The 15,935-nt window shown below is 62.0% G+C and overlaps 1 protein-coding gene across 1 annotated transcript in view; it reads left to right on the top strand.

Moving 5' to 3' along the window:
- The first annotated feature begins 7,126 nt into the window (after positions 1-7,126).
- The window catches only part of MRC2 (mannose receptor C type 2), a 28,233-nt gene continuing 19,424 nt past the window's right edge, over positions 7,127-15,935 (top strand). Inside the window, exon 1 of the mRNA XM_040617652.1 lies at positions 7,127-7,254. Within this exon, the coding sequence (XP_040473586.1) occupies positions 7,152-7,254 (103 nt within the window). The 5' untranslated portion in view covers positions 7,127-7,151. The remainder of the gene's footprint in view (positions 7,255-15,935) is intronic.

Raw genomic sequence — 15,935 nt, 5'->3', positions numbered from 1 at the left:
GCTCTCCAGCTGCCTTCCCTTCCCGCTCGGCAACCCGGCTCTGCTCATTTGCTCCAGTCACGCAGAGAAAGTGTTTTTCTAAAAGGCAGATTTCTTGCAAATGGCTGGAATTTCTCTTTGCCCCTTTCCAGGAGCCCTGGGGAGGCCGGGGAGGAAGGAGAGGCAGCAGGCTCGGAGGGCAGTGCTGCTCCCTGGGAAGCCCCCAGCCCCGTCTCGCCCCCCGCGGCGGAAGGGCAGGGATCTCGGCGCTGGCCCTCCCAGGGCTGGAGCGCCCTGAAATTCCTCGTGGCAGCTTTGAGCGAGCACATCTGGTTTTAATAAATTATTTGCAGCTTGAACTTGCCTGACTTTTAAGGGCTGCAGAAGAGAGAGCAGCAAAGAGCTCTGAGAGCCCCAGTGTGGGGCGCCCACAAAGGGACCCCCCACCCCCTCTTTGCAGTGCTTGGAGCCAGTGGGGTTGGGCAGGGGGGCGAGGCGGGGTCTGGGGCTGCCCAAAGCCCTGGAGGGTCCCCAGCAGCTGGCAGAGCCCCGTCTGCTCCTCGCAAGAGCTGAGGGGACGGTCGGTTTGGAGGCCAGGAAACGGCCCTTCTTTTTGGCCAGGATCCTTCTGCCCACAGCTGGGTGTCGAGCAAAGCCGGGGCTGAGCTTAAACGCGGCGTTTCTGTGCTCAGGCGAGGAGCAAACCACAGCGCAGGCGAGGGTGCCTCCCCGACACCCCCCGCTCGGTGGGGCCCCGGCCAGCGGCGAGACCCCTCTCCCAGCACAACCCCCATCAGTGCTTGGCAAAACCAAACCCTCGGGACCATCAGCATCACCCGGGTGCCCGATGGAGGAGCTGAGCCCACCCATCGTTTCCCCACGCTCAGCCTCAGAGGGAAGGCTGCAAATGCAAACTGGTGCCTCGGGGCAAGCCCCCCACTGTACCCCTGTGCGGGTTCCCTGCTGTGCCGGGGGGAGTGTCAAGCCCCACGTCCCTGCCAGGGGGCTGCCAGCCACCCCTCGCCGCCCAGCGCAGAGCCTGGCGGTGGGCTCTGGGGGGAAGCCCTCTCCATTGCTGGGCCTGGGGCTGTCCTGGCTGCTCCCCGCCTTGTCTCCGGCTCGAGGAGAGCGACGTGGCCTTCCCCTGCTGCCGCTGCCGGCGCGGGGGAGAGAGGAGCCAGCAGACGCCAAGACAGCCTCTTCCCTAAGCAGTGACCTCAGCGCGGCGGCGCCTGCCAGGTGGGTGTTGATCTTGGCCCAGCCGGTCCTGTTCGGGGGCCAGGATGAGGCCGAGGCGGCGCGGCCGGAGGGCTGAGCTCGTGGCAAAGCCTGGCAGGTGCTGCTGGACCCCGGCGTGTGGGCAGCCCCCGGCTGCGACTGCCACAGCGAAGCAAAGCCCGTGGCACTGGCAGCCCCTCCACAGCTGATGCTTGCTGGCAGGGCTTTGACCCGCCCAGTCCTGAGAGCCATGGGATGCAGGGAACACCCTTGGAAAAGCACAATTGAGCAGGACGTGCAGCCTCCCTGGGCACATAATGTACCTCCATGTCAACCCTGGGGTCTAAAATAGACCCGTTGGACCTGCTGGTCCTCAGAGGTGGCTGATGGGTTGGTGCAAATCCTTTGGAGCATCTGCCCTCGAGGCTGGTGCTGCAGGCACTGCTCTCGTGGTCCACGGGTCCCCAGATCCTGTCCTCTAACACCTCTGGCACAATCAAACACCAAACGTGCCCCAGATCAGCTCCAAACTCAGGAACTCACAGGGTGCCCTGCTGCCACTGAGCACCCCAGCTCAACTCCAGGTTTTTCCTTCCCATCCCGAATAGCTGGGTCCCACAGCTCCTTAGTGATGCTTATTTCCAACTTGTGCAATGCCGAGCATCCCGACTGACCCGTTTTCTGCCAGTGCTCCCGGCCAGGGCAGCCAAAGGTGGGCAAGCAGCACGGATCCATCTCTGGAAATACTTTCCAAATCCTTCTGCAGGGTGATTTCGCCCAAGCCGATGCTGCTTCACCCTGCCCCATCGCACCCCCTCCACTGCGGCCGCTCCCCAGACAGTACGTTGCTTCAGCCAAAAACCGGCACTTTTTATTTCAAGTAAGGAACAGATACGGATGCTCTGACTGCGGGAATCGGCCGCAGATGTTGAATGTCACAAACACTGGGCAAGCCTGGGACAAGCCCATGGCTCCCCTCCGTCACCTGGTGCCAGGACTCTCCTGGGAGCGTGGCCAGCAGCGCCGTCGCCCGTCCCCTGCACGCGGCCGCATCCCCTCGTCTGGCAGCAGCTCGTTAGGGCCAGAGAGGTCAGACAGCCTGGAAACGTCCCAGGGGAAGGGAAAAATGCATTTCCTCCCGATCCACTCCGACGAGTAGCAACTCAACTGGTACTAAACCGGATTAGGAGGAGAGTAGGCGAGGAGCTGTTGGCCGGCGTCGGAGGAATTAATTGTTAGGGAGTGCTAATTATCTTCTAATTGCATGCAGCAAAGGGGCCTCCAAGACATGGGATGAACCAGACTGGGGGGCGGCGATGCTCCGTGGGACCCGACGCCTTTTGTCTCTGCTGTGTCCCCTCCTTTGGATGGGATTGAACTCCTGGGAAAGGGATGTCAGTTTTCTCTGGGATGGACGGAGGGTCCCGCTCATGGGACTTCACGGCTACATCACGTCTGGCTGCCAGCGCCCCGGTGGGCAGCATCCCCCAGGAGTGGTCGCCAAGGTTCAGGGATGGGAGCGAGGACCTGGGCAGCTCCCTCCTCTCCTCCGGGCTGTTGTGCTCGCTCCCCACGGGCAGCCCCCGGCACGCGTCCAGCCGTGGAGGGTGAGCGAGGCTGCTCTCGCAGCGCTGCCTCAATTAAAAAATAATCCCTGGCTTAAAAATAATCAACAGCCCAGATGCTCATGTGCTTAATTGGCACCCCACCCCTCCACCCCGACCCCGGAGGGTTTGCATCCCCAAAGCCCGTCCTGGCAGGTCCTTCCTGCCTTGCTGGGAAACAACAGATTCATTTATTTTTGCAAGAATGGCCAAACAGCACGTGGCTGGCTTACACCCGTGTCCCTGCGTCCTGCCGTCTCGGGGCCAGATCCTGCTGCCTGCTCAGGGGAGCACTGCCATCGTCTTGGCCTTAGTAAAAGCATCATCTCACCTGGATCCTGCACGGCAGAACCTGTGTGGCGAGGCCTGACATGCCCAAATCCCTGGAGAGCTGGAGGAGGAAGTGAGAGGCTCCTGCATCCTCAGGGATGCTCCCGCGGGATGGGCACTGTGAGTGTCACCCTTCCCGCGCTGGAGCAACTGGATCTTTGCAGCGTGCCACGAGTGTTCCCAGCTCCACACTCGCAGCTTCCTCCATCGCTCCCAACAATGGTGGGGGAACCGGCTCTCCGGCAGCCAGACGATGCTGTGCCCGAGCCGTGCTGAGCCATGCCCGAGCCATGCCTGAGCCGTGCCGAGCCATGCCCGAGCCATGCTGAGCCATGCCCGAGCCGTGCTGAGCCGTGCCGAGCCATGCCTGAGCCGTGCCTGAGCCATGCTGAGCCATGCCTGAGCCGTGCTGAGCCATGCCCGAGCCGTGCCGAGCCATGCCTGAGCCGTGCCTGAGCCGTGCCTGAGCCATGCTGAGCCGTGCCCAAGCCGTGCCGAGCCATGCCCAAGCCGTGCCCAAACCATGCCTAAGCTGTGCCCAAGCTGTGCCGAGCCATGCCTGAGCCGTGCCTGAGCCATGCCTGAGCTGTGCCGAGCCGTGCCCGAGCTGTGCCTAAGCCATGCCTGAGCTGTGCCGAGCCGTGCCAAGCTGTGCCTGAGCCATGCCTGAGCTGTGCCGAGCTGTGCCAAGCCGTGCCCGAGCTGTGCCTGAGCCGTGCCCGAGCTGTGCCTGAGCCATGCTTGAGCTGTGCCGAGCCGTGCCAAGCCGTGCCTGAGCTGTGCCGAGCCGTGCCCGAGCTGTGCCTGAGCCATGCCTGAGCTGTGCCGAGCCGTGCCCGAGCTGTGCCCAAGCCGTGCCTGAGCTGTGCCGAGCCGTGCCCGAGCTGTGCCCAAGCCGTGCCCGAGCCGTGCCTGAGCTGTGCCTGAGCTGTGCCGAGCCGTGCCCGAGCCGTGCCCGAGCTGTGCCAAGCCGTGCCAAGCCGTGCCTGAGCTGTGCCCGAGCCGTGCCCGAGCCATGCCTGAGCCGTGCCCGAGCTGTGCCGAGCCGTGCCAAGCCGTGCCTGAGCTGTGCCCGAGCCGTGCCCGAGCCATGCCCGAGCCGTGCCCGAGCTGTGCCGAGCCGTGCCAAGCCGTGCCAAGCCGTGCCAAGCCGTGCTTGCCTGCCCGAGCGGCAGCTTCTCCTCCCGGGCTTCAGTGAGTTGAAGTTTTTATTCGGTTCAAGCAAACCTCGATGTTGAAGCTCCTCCAGGTGCCACAGGGTGACCCGTTACCTCCAGCCAGACCCCGTGGAAGGTGCGAGCAGCTGTGCCATTTGGTGCCGACAATTTTTAAGGTGCGAACGGTTTCTAGGACCGAAGAAACCCCCAGAGCAGGAGCCTGCGGTGCCCACGCAGCTGCCCTTGCAACGGGCCTCCTCGCACGGTCTGATGGCCACACGGAGCCGGGAAAATGCCAATTTCCCGTGTTTTCTGCATGCGTTGCCTCCTTTGGGTGCTTTTGGGGGGGCCGGGCAGCCCTGCCTAGAAGGGAGGTGTGAAAAAGACAACGGTTAAGAGATAATTAAAAGTTTTTAAGGTACTCAGCTCTTGGGTATGGGATCTGTCTGTATCGGGTACCCTGGGATGCTCTTTGCCCCGCGCCCCTTGGCACGGGCCAGCTGGAGCAGCAGCTCCTTGGGGGGACAGACCTGCTCCCCGGATAGGGTGGGTGCCAGGTGCAATGAGCTGTGTCCGGCCTCAGCATCCCTCACCCACGGGTGGGCCAGGAGGTGCCCAGCTCCGTGCTGTAGGGATGGATGGATGGATGGATGGGTGGATGGATGGATGGATGGATGGGTGGAGGGATGGATGGAAGGATGGGTGGGTGGATGGAAGGATGGATGGATGGGTGGATGGAAGGATGGGTGGGTGGGTGGGTGGATGGATGGGTGGGTGGATGGGTGGATGGATGGATGGATGGATGGATGGATGGAAGGATGGGTGGATGGGTGGGTGGATGGATTGGTGGGTGGATGGATGGATGGATGGATGGATGGAAGGATGGGTGGATGGAAGGATGGGTGGGTGGGTGGGTGGATGGATTGGTGGGTGGATGGATGGATGGATGGATGGGTGGATGGAAGGATGAGTGGGTGGGTGGATGGGTGGGTGGATGGATTGGTGGGTGGATGGATGGATGGATGGATGGGTGGATGGATGGATGGATGGAAGGATGGGTGGGTGGATGGATGGATGGATGGATGGGTGGATGGAAGGATGAGTGGGTGGGTGGATGGGTGGGTGGATGGGTGGATGGATGGGTGGATGGATGGGTGGGTGGATGGATGGATGGATGGGTGGATGGAAGGATGGGTGGGTGGGTGGGTGGATGGATGGGTGGGTGGGTGGATGGATGGATGGATGGATGGAAGGATGGGTGGGTGGATGGATGGATGGATGGATGGATGGATGGATGGATGGATGGATGGATGGATGGATGGATGGATGGATGGATGGATGGGTGGATGGATGGATGGGTGGATGGATGGATGGATGGGTGGATGGCTGGATGGGTGGATGGGTGGATGGATGGATGGATGGATGGGTGGATGGAAGGATGGATGGGTGGATGGATGGCTGGATGGGTGGATGGCTGGATGGGTGGATGGGTGGATGGATGGATGGATGGATGGGTGGATGGATGGGTGGATGGGTGGATGGATGGATGGATGGATGGGTGGATGGATGGATGGCTGGATGGGTGGATGGCTGGATGGGTGGATGGGTGGATGGATGGATGGATGGATGGGTGGATGGATGGATGGATGGATGGATGGATGGATGGATGGATGGGTGGATGGATGGATGGATGGATGGGTGGATGGATGGGTGGATGGGTGGATGGATGGATGGATGGATGGGTGGATGGAAGGATGGATGGGTGGATGGATGGCTGGATGGGTGGATGGCTGGATGGGTGGATGGATGGATGGATGGATGGATGGATGGATGGATGGATGGGTGGATGGATGGATGGATGGATGGGTGGATGGATGGGTGGATGGGTGGATGGATGGATGGATGGATGGATGGGTGGATGGGTGGATGGATGGATGGATGGATGGATGGATGGATGGATGGATGGGTGGATGGATGGATGGATGGATGGGTGGATGGATGGGTGGATGGGTGGATGGATGGATGGATGGATGAGTGGATGGAAGGATGGGTGGGTGGGTGGGTGGATGGATGGATGGATGGATGGATGGATGGATGGATGGGTGGATGGATCGATGGGTGGATGGATGGATGGGTGGGTGGATGGATGGATGGGTGGATGGATGGATGTATGGGTGGATGGATGGATGGGTGGGTGGGTGGATGGGTGGATGGATGGGTGGATGGATGGATGGGTGGGTGGAGGGTTCAGCTGCGTTGGTGCTGCAGTACCGTGAAATCACCCCTCGGTTGCACCCCTGGTGCAAACCTGGTGCAAACGCGTGGCCGGGGCCCAGGGCATCCCGTGGCCCCCCTCGCCAGCCAAGGTGCCCCCCCCACTGCGTGCCCGGCCAGGGGAAGGTGCTTGTGAGCGGGGCCGGCGGCACCGTGCGCATCTCCCACGCACCCTCGGCCCTGCCCCGCACCACGGGGCGCAGGGGATGCGGCGGGACCCCTGGGGGGCAGGGCGGAGCCAGCCAGCCCCTCCGGGGGGCTTCGCAGGGATGCGACGGGCGAGCTGGGCACCGCTCCCGCCCCCTCTCCCCCCCCTCGTCCGCCGCGGGCAGCAGGACGGGGACCCCCCCCGCCCCCCCCGCCCCAGGGGGGCCCCGCGGCTCCCGCTGACGCAGTGTCTGAGGCTGCCGCACACGCCTCGGCTTTTTTTTTTTTTTTTTACTTTTTTTTTTTCCCCTCCCCTTCTCCCCTCCCTCTCCCTTTTCGGTGGCCCTCCCCCTCCCCCTCCTCCTCCTCCTCCTCCCCCTCCCCCCGCCGTCCCCGGCCGCGGCTCGGGAGCAGCGCGGAGCGGAGCGGGGCAGCGCCGGGCATGGGGCGCGGCTCGGCGGCACCGCGGCCCCCCCGCGCCCCCCTCGGCGCCCCCCTCTGCTGCCTCCTCGGCCTCCAGCTGGTGCTCGGCGCTGCGCAGCCAGGTGGGCCCGCGCCCCCCCCCCCCCCCCCCCGCTTTCCGCGAGGTTATCATTGCTGGGGGAAGGGGGGGGCAGGCGCCGAGCAGCGGGGGGGGGGGTATGGGGAGCCCCTCGGCTGCGTTCGGGCCCCCCCACCCCGGCCCCGCGGGGCACTGCCTGGGCAGGGGGGCGGCGGGACCCCGAGGGCGGGGGGGGGCGCTTCGCTCCGGCGCGGTTCCCATCGCTCCGCTTTATTTCCTCCCGGAATGTTTTATTTGCTTTTATCGCGGTTTGTTTTACTTCATCCTCCTTCGGTCGCGGTTCGTTCCGCCGCGTTTTGTTTTCTCCGCTTTCGCCGCCTCGTGTTTGCTCCCCGTTCCGCCGCCTTCTCCTTCGCTTTTTATTATTTTTAGTTTAACTCCCCGCGCCGTGCGGCCACGCAGCGTCTGGCGAACCCGGCGGAAACGCTTCCGCGGCCGGGGGGGGGCCGGGGGGGGGCCGGGGGGGTCGAGGCGGGGGGGTGCTGGGGGCCGCCCGCTGCCCCGCTCCGGCCCTTTGTCTCCCCGGGGAGGGCAGTTGGCGGCGGGGGAGGGCGGGCAGGGGCCGAAGTGTTTTGTTGGAGGTTTCCTCCCTCTCCCATCTTGACCCCCCTCCCGGCGGGTTAATCCTATAGAAAAGGGCCGGGGATCGGGGCCCGGGGGGGTGTTTGCAAACTTCCTTCTGTTTCTGAACTTCTCACAATAAAGTCAGCGGGTTGTGGTGCTTTTGGTGGGTTGGGTTTTTTTTTGGTGTTTTTTTTTTTTTTTTTTTTTTTTAACCCTCCCGAAGACACCCCGTGCCAGAGGCGTGAGGCTCGGTGGGATGGCCCCTGGAATTGCCATGTCGGACTCTTTATCCCGGGACAGTCCAGCACAGGGGCCAGGAGCTGCTGTTGTTGCTTCCTTGGATTAATTTGGCCCTATTGAAAGAAGAAAAAAAAAAAAAAAGCTAAATTGGCAACTTTTGCCTGAAAATAACAACCATAAACCCTTGGCCTGCTTTATTAGAGCATGTCCAGCAAATCTGAAGCAGACTGGGAAGCGGCAGCATGGGAGGGCACTGTCCCCTGCCCGCCCCCCCCCCCCCCCCCAGTGCCCCCTCTCCCCCAGCCCCGCCGAGCAGGGCGAGGGGCAGCGCGGGGGCTGCTGGTGTGATGCCAATGGGTGACCGTCGTGGGTGACCATCGTGGGCAGCGATGGTGGGTGACCATCGTGGGCAGCGATGGTGGGTGACCATCGTGGGCAGCGATGGTGGCCAAGGCTGGCGGCTGGAGGAGACACCGCTGGTCCAAGAGCTGGAGGAAGGAGGTGGCGGTGGGGCAGGAGACCCCCGCAGTGGGGCAGGAGACCCCCGCGCTGGGGACAGTGCTTGCCAAGGTTTGCTGCTGGTTGGAGCCATCTGAGCTGAACCTCCAGCTTTCGGCTGCAAAATTCCCGTTAAATTCCCATAACGTGCCGGGGGGCCGCGGATCCCTCCTCCCGCGGGTCTGAAGGGGGTGGCTGGGTTTCAGCAGGGCTCGGCTACCTGGGCGCACCGACCCTGGCCATTTCACCCTGGAAAACCCCGGAGGGACCCGGGCCTGGCGGGTGCCCCTCGCCCAACAGAGGCACCTCTGTCGTGGTGGCGAGGCGGGGGCACGGTGGCAGCCGACCCTGCGCCGGGGCAGGGCAAGGAACAAGGCGGCTTTCAGCTGCTGCCGGCCCGCGGTGCTGTGCTGCCTGCGCTCAGCATCCCGCGGGCGAGGGGCTGCGGGCACCCTCGAGTCTGCCCCCCACCCCATCCCGGCTTCCCACTGCTCTCCCCAGCACCAGCCCTGGCTTGGAGCGGCTGGGCGAGGGGTGCAGGGGCTGGCGCCGATGTGGGGGCCACATCCAAGGGCCCCCCAGCCCCAGGCTGGGTTTGCAGCTCGGAAGGGACCCTCGCTGGGATTTTGGGATCAGGATGGGTTTGTCCCAAGGGTCCCTGGGATGAGTGCTGTTTGCAAGGACTCTTTCAGGGGGGCCACAGCAGCTGGCCCGGCAGACAGCATTGCTTTCTCTTGGGAGGCTGTCGCTTCCTTGAGGTGCCAAATCCTTGCCACCGGGACAGCCGGGAAGCATTTGTGGCTCCCCGGTGGGATATCGCTGCTGGCAGCCCCCTCCGCAGCACCGCTTGAGCACCCATGTGCCTGCCCTGGGGAAACTGAGGCAGCAGCTCCATCGCGCTGTGGCTGCGGGTGGGACGAGGTCCCCGTGTCAGTGCGGGGACGTGGCGCTGCCGATGCTTTGGAGCAGCTTCTCCACCTGACCGGCACGCAGCGTGGGACCCACGGTGGGACCTGCTGCGTCGGCTTCGTGGGGAGGGGGCAAAAGGGACCCAGGGAGGAATGTGCAGCCCGTAAACCGAACAGAGCAGCCTTTGCACGGAGCTGCCCCCTGCTTCCCTCTTCGCAATGGAAACAGCTGGGTGCATGGCAGATGCAGCTCCAAGAAATTACAACTCGGTCTCCTCTGGATTATTTGGGAGCAGGAATGGGAACGGAGGTGGCTTTGCTGGGAGCACCCGCCGGGCTGGCAGGGGACACCCGGGGACCGCGCTGCCCTGGCACGCTTGCAGCCTCAGCAGCCAGCCGGGGTGGGACGGGGATGAGGCAGGAGGGCGAGGGATAGCGGCTTGTGCAAGAATTACAAGAATGAAAAGCAAAAGAGATTTAGCCTTCGGTGCAAAACTGTCCCCTTCCCCCAGAGGCACGCCGGGCGCGTGGTGGCCCCGGCAGGTTTCATGCGTGAAGATGCTGCCCCGGGATGCCTTGCTGGCACGTGAGATGTCCTCGGGCATGAGGTCCTGGCGGTGGCTAAAGCCACGTTGCAGGTTTCTCTCTTTGGCTTTATTTCTGGCTGGATTTTGCACCTTTCCCTGCAGGGCAGAGGCACGCTCCTGCCTTCCTTCTTCCTGAAATATTTTCCGGGGAAATTTTTTTGCCCCAAAATGACAGCAAATGGCTCCTGAGGGTGTAATTGCTGTCTGCTAAATCATCTTTTCTGGCTGATAAATCCATAGTGGGGACTCTGGCTCCAGTACCTCAGTGGGTGCCGTGTTGGTGGCTCTGCCGGAGGTCCCGGTGCCGCTCGGCTCCATGGAGCGCGGCCGATGCTGGAGCAGGAGTGCCCTGGAGCCCGCTGAAGCCCATCCCAACCCAGCCGTATCCCTGAAAGGTTGTTGAAGCAATTTCTAAAATTTTGTTCTTCACGTGCAGCTAAGGAGCAAGATTTTAATTAATTTGAACTGTGCTGGGACCATGGAGCACTGACATTTTTCTCATTCTTGAGATTGCTCGGAGCCCAAAAGAGACCCACACAGATGCTCTTTTTCTTAAAGGACCCATCTTTAATTAATTAAGGATTAGAAAATGATTAGTGGATTGACTTGCAAAATCTTGGGAGTACTCTTCAGCCCGGGAGCGAAGGTTTGGCTGTTTGCAGGGGGCACAGGGTATTTTTCAAGTGTGATGCTGCCTTCATGTTCCGGCGAGAGCTCGGTCCTCCGCTGCACCCTTGCAACAGGGATGTAGGGGGCATTTTCTGTGTTCGCAGGATGGTGCTGAGGCTGGGAATGGGGAAGTTGAGCCTTTCCCTTTCCTCCCCCTGAATCCAGACACAGCACCTTCGGGCTCTGCAGGAAACGGCCCCATTTGTCCCAGTCTTGCCCTTGGGCAAGCGAAGAGCAGCCGGTGAGAGAAGCTTCATGTTAGACATTGTTTTAAATAAAAATCAATAAAGCCATGGAACACCAGGGGCTGATCCTTGCTGTGCAGACGCGCTTGGTTTTGGCAAAATGAGGGATCCCCCATCCTGAGACACCGACGGCGCTGCTCGGAGTGTTAACATCAGGAACAGTGCCGGAGAAACAAGGGAGGAGAAATCTCTGGATCTTTTTTGGGGGGACTTTCTTTAGGAGTGTTGAAAAATGTAGTAGTTTTCAGCCAACTGTGCTGAAGCTGTGTCTATGGGGACATGTGTCAGGGCTGTCCCGCGTGTCACATCGTGCCTCTGGATGTGGTTGTGAATCTGCTGGCGGGGGGGTTCTGCGGTGCTGGTGGGCAATGCCTCAAGGCGAGCAAACTGGGGGCAGTCAGATGAGCCGGGGCCAGAGCAGCCCCCCCGGCCGCGGCGGAGGCTGCCACTGCCAGGGTGTTGTGGCTGGGTGAGAACACGTATGTGGGACGGGACAGGGTGGTGGGAGGGATCCTTTGCCGCTCCCCGGGGTGCTCCCGGCGGCTCCATCGCACTCCTCCATCCCGCTGGAGCCCGCTGGCTGGCTGGCACTGCGTCCTCCCGGCATTCCTGGGGGGTCGGCAAACCTGGGATTTCTGCCTCTGGATGTATGCAGCCACTGCGGGGCTGGAGCCTGGGGGGGGGGGTCTGTGGGAAATTTGGGGAAAATTTACATCCTTCTACCCTTTGCTGGGTACCTGAGGGTGGATGTGGGGGCTCCTGGCTGCCTTGTCCCCTGCCAAGGGGGACACTTGAGCCGCCCACGGGCTGGCATCCCCTTGGAACGCGTTTATTTGTCTGCATCCTGGGCAGGGTGTGGGGAGAATGAGCTTTTCAATGTCTGCAGAGAGGCTGAAACGCGGTATGTGGAGCCCATCCAAACTCCTTAGGAGGCAGCAGAGTGAGCAGGGTGGTAGGTAGCCTTCGTGGTCGCGGCCAAGTAAGGAGCTTGTCTCGTACAGCTCCCACCATATAAACAGCTCCTCTGCGCCGCTGGGCGAGCCAAGAGGAGTTTCTCTGCTCCAAGTGCTGGTCCTGCTGCTTCGTACCCTCACCCAGGCCAGCAGGAGCTTCGCTTTCTTCCCTGTGACAAGAGATCCGCTCCTTATTCCCTGAGGATTATTTTGAAAACCCAAAACAACGACCATCCTCTTTTATTCTGGAGCTTGGCTTGCAGCACCCGGCGCTGCCCGTGGCTGGGGCTGGCCCAGCCAAGCCCTGGGGATGTGCTGGGCTGGGGCGAGCCTGTGGGATGTCGGGCAGCATCACTGTTTTGACTCAAACCTCTAGTTTAGGATGTTGGAAGGGGGGAGGCTGGTGTCTGCCATCGGTTCTCGAGCAGAGTGGAAGCGGTGCCAGTGCCCCCTCCTGAGCCAGAAGCTCAGGGCATGTGCTGGGGCTGCTGATACCCTCTGCATTTCCTTCCCTTTTTTTTTTTTTCTCCGGTCTGAAGTTCCCCTTTAAGGAGTTGCATAGAGTTTATCAGTGCCAGAAAGCAGCTCGGGGGTGGGGGGTGGGGGGGGAGGCAGCACAGCGATGCCCTCCCCGCAGGCTGGGGCTGCTCTCTCATCCCGGGGCCGATGGCAGCAGTGATGCGCCAGCTCTGCCGTTGGGAGCTCCTGTGGGTACAGCTGCTGCTTCTCTTACCACCGCTTCCCCTTCGCAGCCCTCTGAGGGATGCACAGGCTCCTTCCTGGGGCCAAACATTGCTGCTCTTTATGGCAGTGGCCATGCATTTGCTCTTCTCCACGTTGAGACCATGGGGATGGCATCAGCCACGCCTGGACCGACTGCTGGGAGCACAGATGCCAGCAGCGGTGACACGGGGCTTTGCTGGGAACTCCTTTCCAGGCAGGGGGGTTTCCTCCAGAGGAATATTTCATCCAATAATACGCAATTTAAGATGGTACGGAGGGTTTTCTGTGCCCTCGCAGCGTCCATCGGTGGAGCCGGCCAGGCACAGTGCTGGGGTGCAGCCCTGGGGTCCTGCACCCCCAGATGTCACCGAGGGTGACTTCTCAGGCTGGTCCTCTCCCCACCCAGCAGTCCTGCTGGCAGGGCTGCGCTGTTGGGTGAACCCCTCCTGTGTTTGGCCAGCAGCACTTTTTGCTGCTTTTTCTGTGGGTTTTTTATTCTGAGGGTTTTGCTTCTCTGTTGCTGCTCGTCCTGCCGAGCTTGGTGCATCCCCAACCTTGTCATTGTGAACGAGCCGCCGCTGCCCGCAGCGTGTCTTGCATCTGTGTGGCATGGGTTCGGCAGCAGCAGCGGGGTGAGGCGCTGGCGCTTGGGAGCAGGTGGCCGGGGGCTGCTGTGCCCCGTTTTCCAGCGGGTGAGAGCACGTGGAACCCAGAGGTTCAGGCTGAAAGGACGTTTCTTTATGCACCGTGTGAGTGAAGGGTGGGCTTCTCGCTGTGGGATGTTACGGGTAAAGCTTTGGCATGGGCTCCCAAATCCCAGCGAAGGTGTGTGTTAGGAGGCTTGCTTTCCTCGCATGGGCGTCTGCAGCCCCTGAGGAGCTCCTGGATGCCCAGTTCGGTGCTGCGGTGGGGGCACCGTGCCAGGCGGTTTGGAGCAAACCACATCTGTGGTGGTGTACGCAGCACCGAAACCTTCGAGGAGGGGATCGTCCCTGTTGCTCTGTGCGTGCTCAGCATCCCACACAAGTGGGGTTGGAGCTGAGTTTTTCAGGACACCCCAAATAAAGAGCAGTCCTGAGTGAGAGCAGGGGGCGGGGAGCACCTTCGCCAGGGTGACTGCAGGATGGTGCTGAGCCCTGGGGCTGTGTGAAGGGCTCTGCCGTCAGGTGGGTGCCAGCATGAGCCTGGCAGCAGAGCTCGGGGGTGGCAGGGTGGGCAGGGGATGCGGCCACAGAGCCGGAGCGGCACTGTCAGCTGGGGCCAGCGTTGGCTTTCAGCCGCGCGCAGATGAAATTGTGGCCAGAGCCCTGGAGCTGCTCCCGCCCGGGATAACCGGGACCAGGGTCCAGCTCTAGCTCCAGTCCTCTTAAATTTGCTCCCTGTGTTTGTTGCTGGTGATGGCAGGGTGACAAATGCAATGAAGCAGGGGTGCTCTGGGTGTCCTGGTGTGGGTGGCCAGGCTGGGACGTGCTCGGGGCAGGGTGGTGCTGAGGACACCCGTCTGCGTCGTGCTGCAGCGCTTTCTGCGTTTGCCACCACCAACGGCCACCTCTCTCCCCTGGAGCCTCCCTGTCCCCGTTGCCTCTCATCCAGTGCTGCCCACGTTCCCCACAATTGCAGGCTGTGAAGCTTTCCTCGTTTGCTGTGGGGTGGTGCAGCCGCTGTGGGCAGGGTTGAGCTGCGTTCCCTTCAGACTTTGCTGGCTAAAAAATTGCTTTTTTTAATGAAGAAAAACCCCAAGACTGGAGCCAGTCATGGAGTATAAAAACTCCCATGAGGGCTGCCCCAAAGCATCACAGCCTCTCCATCTCTGCTGTGTTGGGTCACTGGTGCCAAAGCCAACCTCTCCCAGTGTGCCGGAGTGCGTGCATCCCAGTATTCCCCAGTGGGAGGAGAGATTGTTCCTGCAGGCAGAGCCGGTGTCCCGCTCCACCCGGCTCCCCGCTGTCCCCACCGTCACGCTGCCTCCTAACACCAGCTGCTTTCCGTGCTCATACCAGTAAGCCGGAGGCAGCACGCAGGTGTCGGCAGGGCTGGGGTGAGGCAGCATCCCTGCTGAAAGCGTGGGCTTTCGCTCTGCTTTCCCAGGGAGGAGGAGGAGGAGGAGGAGGAGGAGGAGCAGGACACGGTGGAGCAGAGCTGCTCTGAGCTGGTCTTGCTGGGAAGATGCAGGATGCAGGAGGAAGAGGGGGTACAGGGTGCCTACCCCAGCACCCATCAGATCCAGCCCTGGGTTAAGTTTGGTGATTCCAGGCAGAGCATCCAGCAGCTGCATTTTCCAGCGCTCTTCGTCCTGTGCCGGAGGACAGCTCCTCTTCGGGAGGGACCTGCCAGTGTTTGCCGTGGTTGGGTTTCCATAGCCAGAGGGTGGCTGGAAGCTCTGCCGGTGGCGTTTCAGGTCCACAGGCAGGTGCAGAAACCCGAGGAGCATCTCTGAGAGGAGTCACGCGTAGCTGTGCTGTAGGTGCAGAAGGCAGGGCAGGAGAGGGGGCCCTGGAATGGACAGGGACATTCCCAGTCCCACTGGGATGCTCCTCTGGAGCTGCCTCCCGCGAGGGCTGGATTTGCTCTGTGGGATACCGGCGTGGGAGAAGGGATTCACGGATACAGACTCGCCCCATCCCGCTCATCCCTGCATCCATCCCATTCCCTGGTGTGGGTGGGGGCGGGGAGCACTCGCTTGGGCGCTCGGTTTTGGCACTGAGCGGTTTGGCACGTGCCGGGGGTTCCTCTGCAGGTGGCGGCTGGGAGATGGTCGGGGCCGCGCCAAAAGCCTGGGCTCCCCTGGGAGCTCTTCGCTCTGTGGGTGTTGAAGCCCGTTGGGCTCGACCGTGCCGGGGGGCTGGGGTCAGGGGGGCTGAAAGCACCTTTCATCCGTCAGGGGCCTGTCCAAGCACCGCTGCCAATGTCGTGGGCACCAGCGGGGGTCACATCACCCCCGAACTCCCTATAAATAAGTGAAGGAAAAGCGTGTTTTGGGTGAAGCAGAGCACGTGCCATCGCTGATGCGTGCCTTCGCTGATGCTGGCCGCCCCCCCCAGCTCCAGCCATGCCAGGAGTGGGTCCCTGCCGTCGGTGCACAGTGAGTTTTTCAAGGGGAGAAGATGGAAGCACCGGGGAGGTGCGAAGGCTGAGCCGGTGCTAAAGGTTTCCCGTTCCTCCGTGGCTCAGGGAGGACCCAGGGGGCCGCGTTGGGTGCCGTCTTCTGCCTCCTTCGAGCAAAGGGGCCATGGGCTGAGCTGCCTGCTGTGTGCGTGGGCAGACCAAAACCCTTAGC

This window comes from Falco naumanni, chromosome 18 (assembly GCF_017639655.2).
Source record: "Falco naumanni isolate bFalNau1 chromosome 18, bFalNau1.pat, whole genome shotgun sequence".
Lineage (NCBI taxonomy): Eukaryota > Metazoa > Chordata > Aves > Falconiformes > Falconidae > Falco > Falco naumanni.
This window is presented reverse-complemented; position numbering and strand designations above follow the sequence as displayed.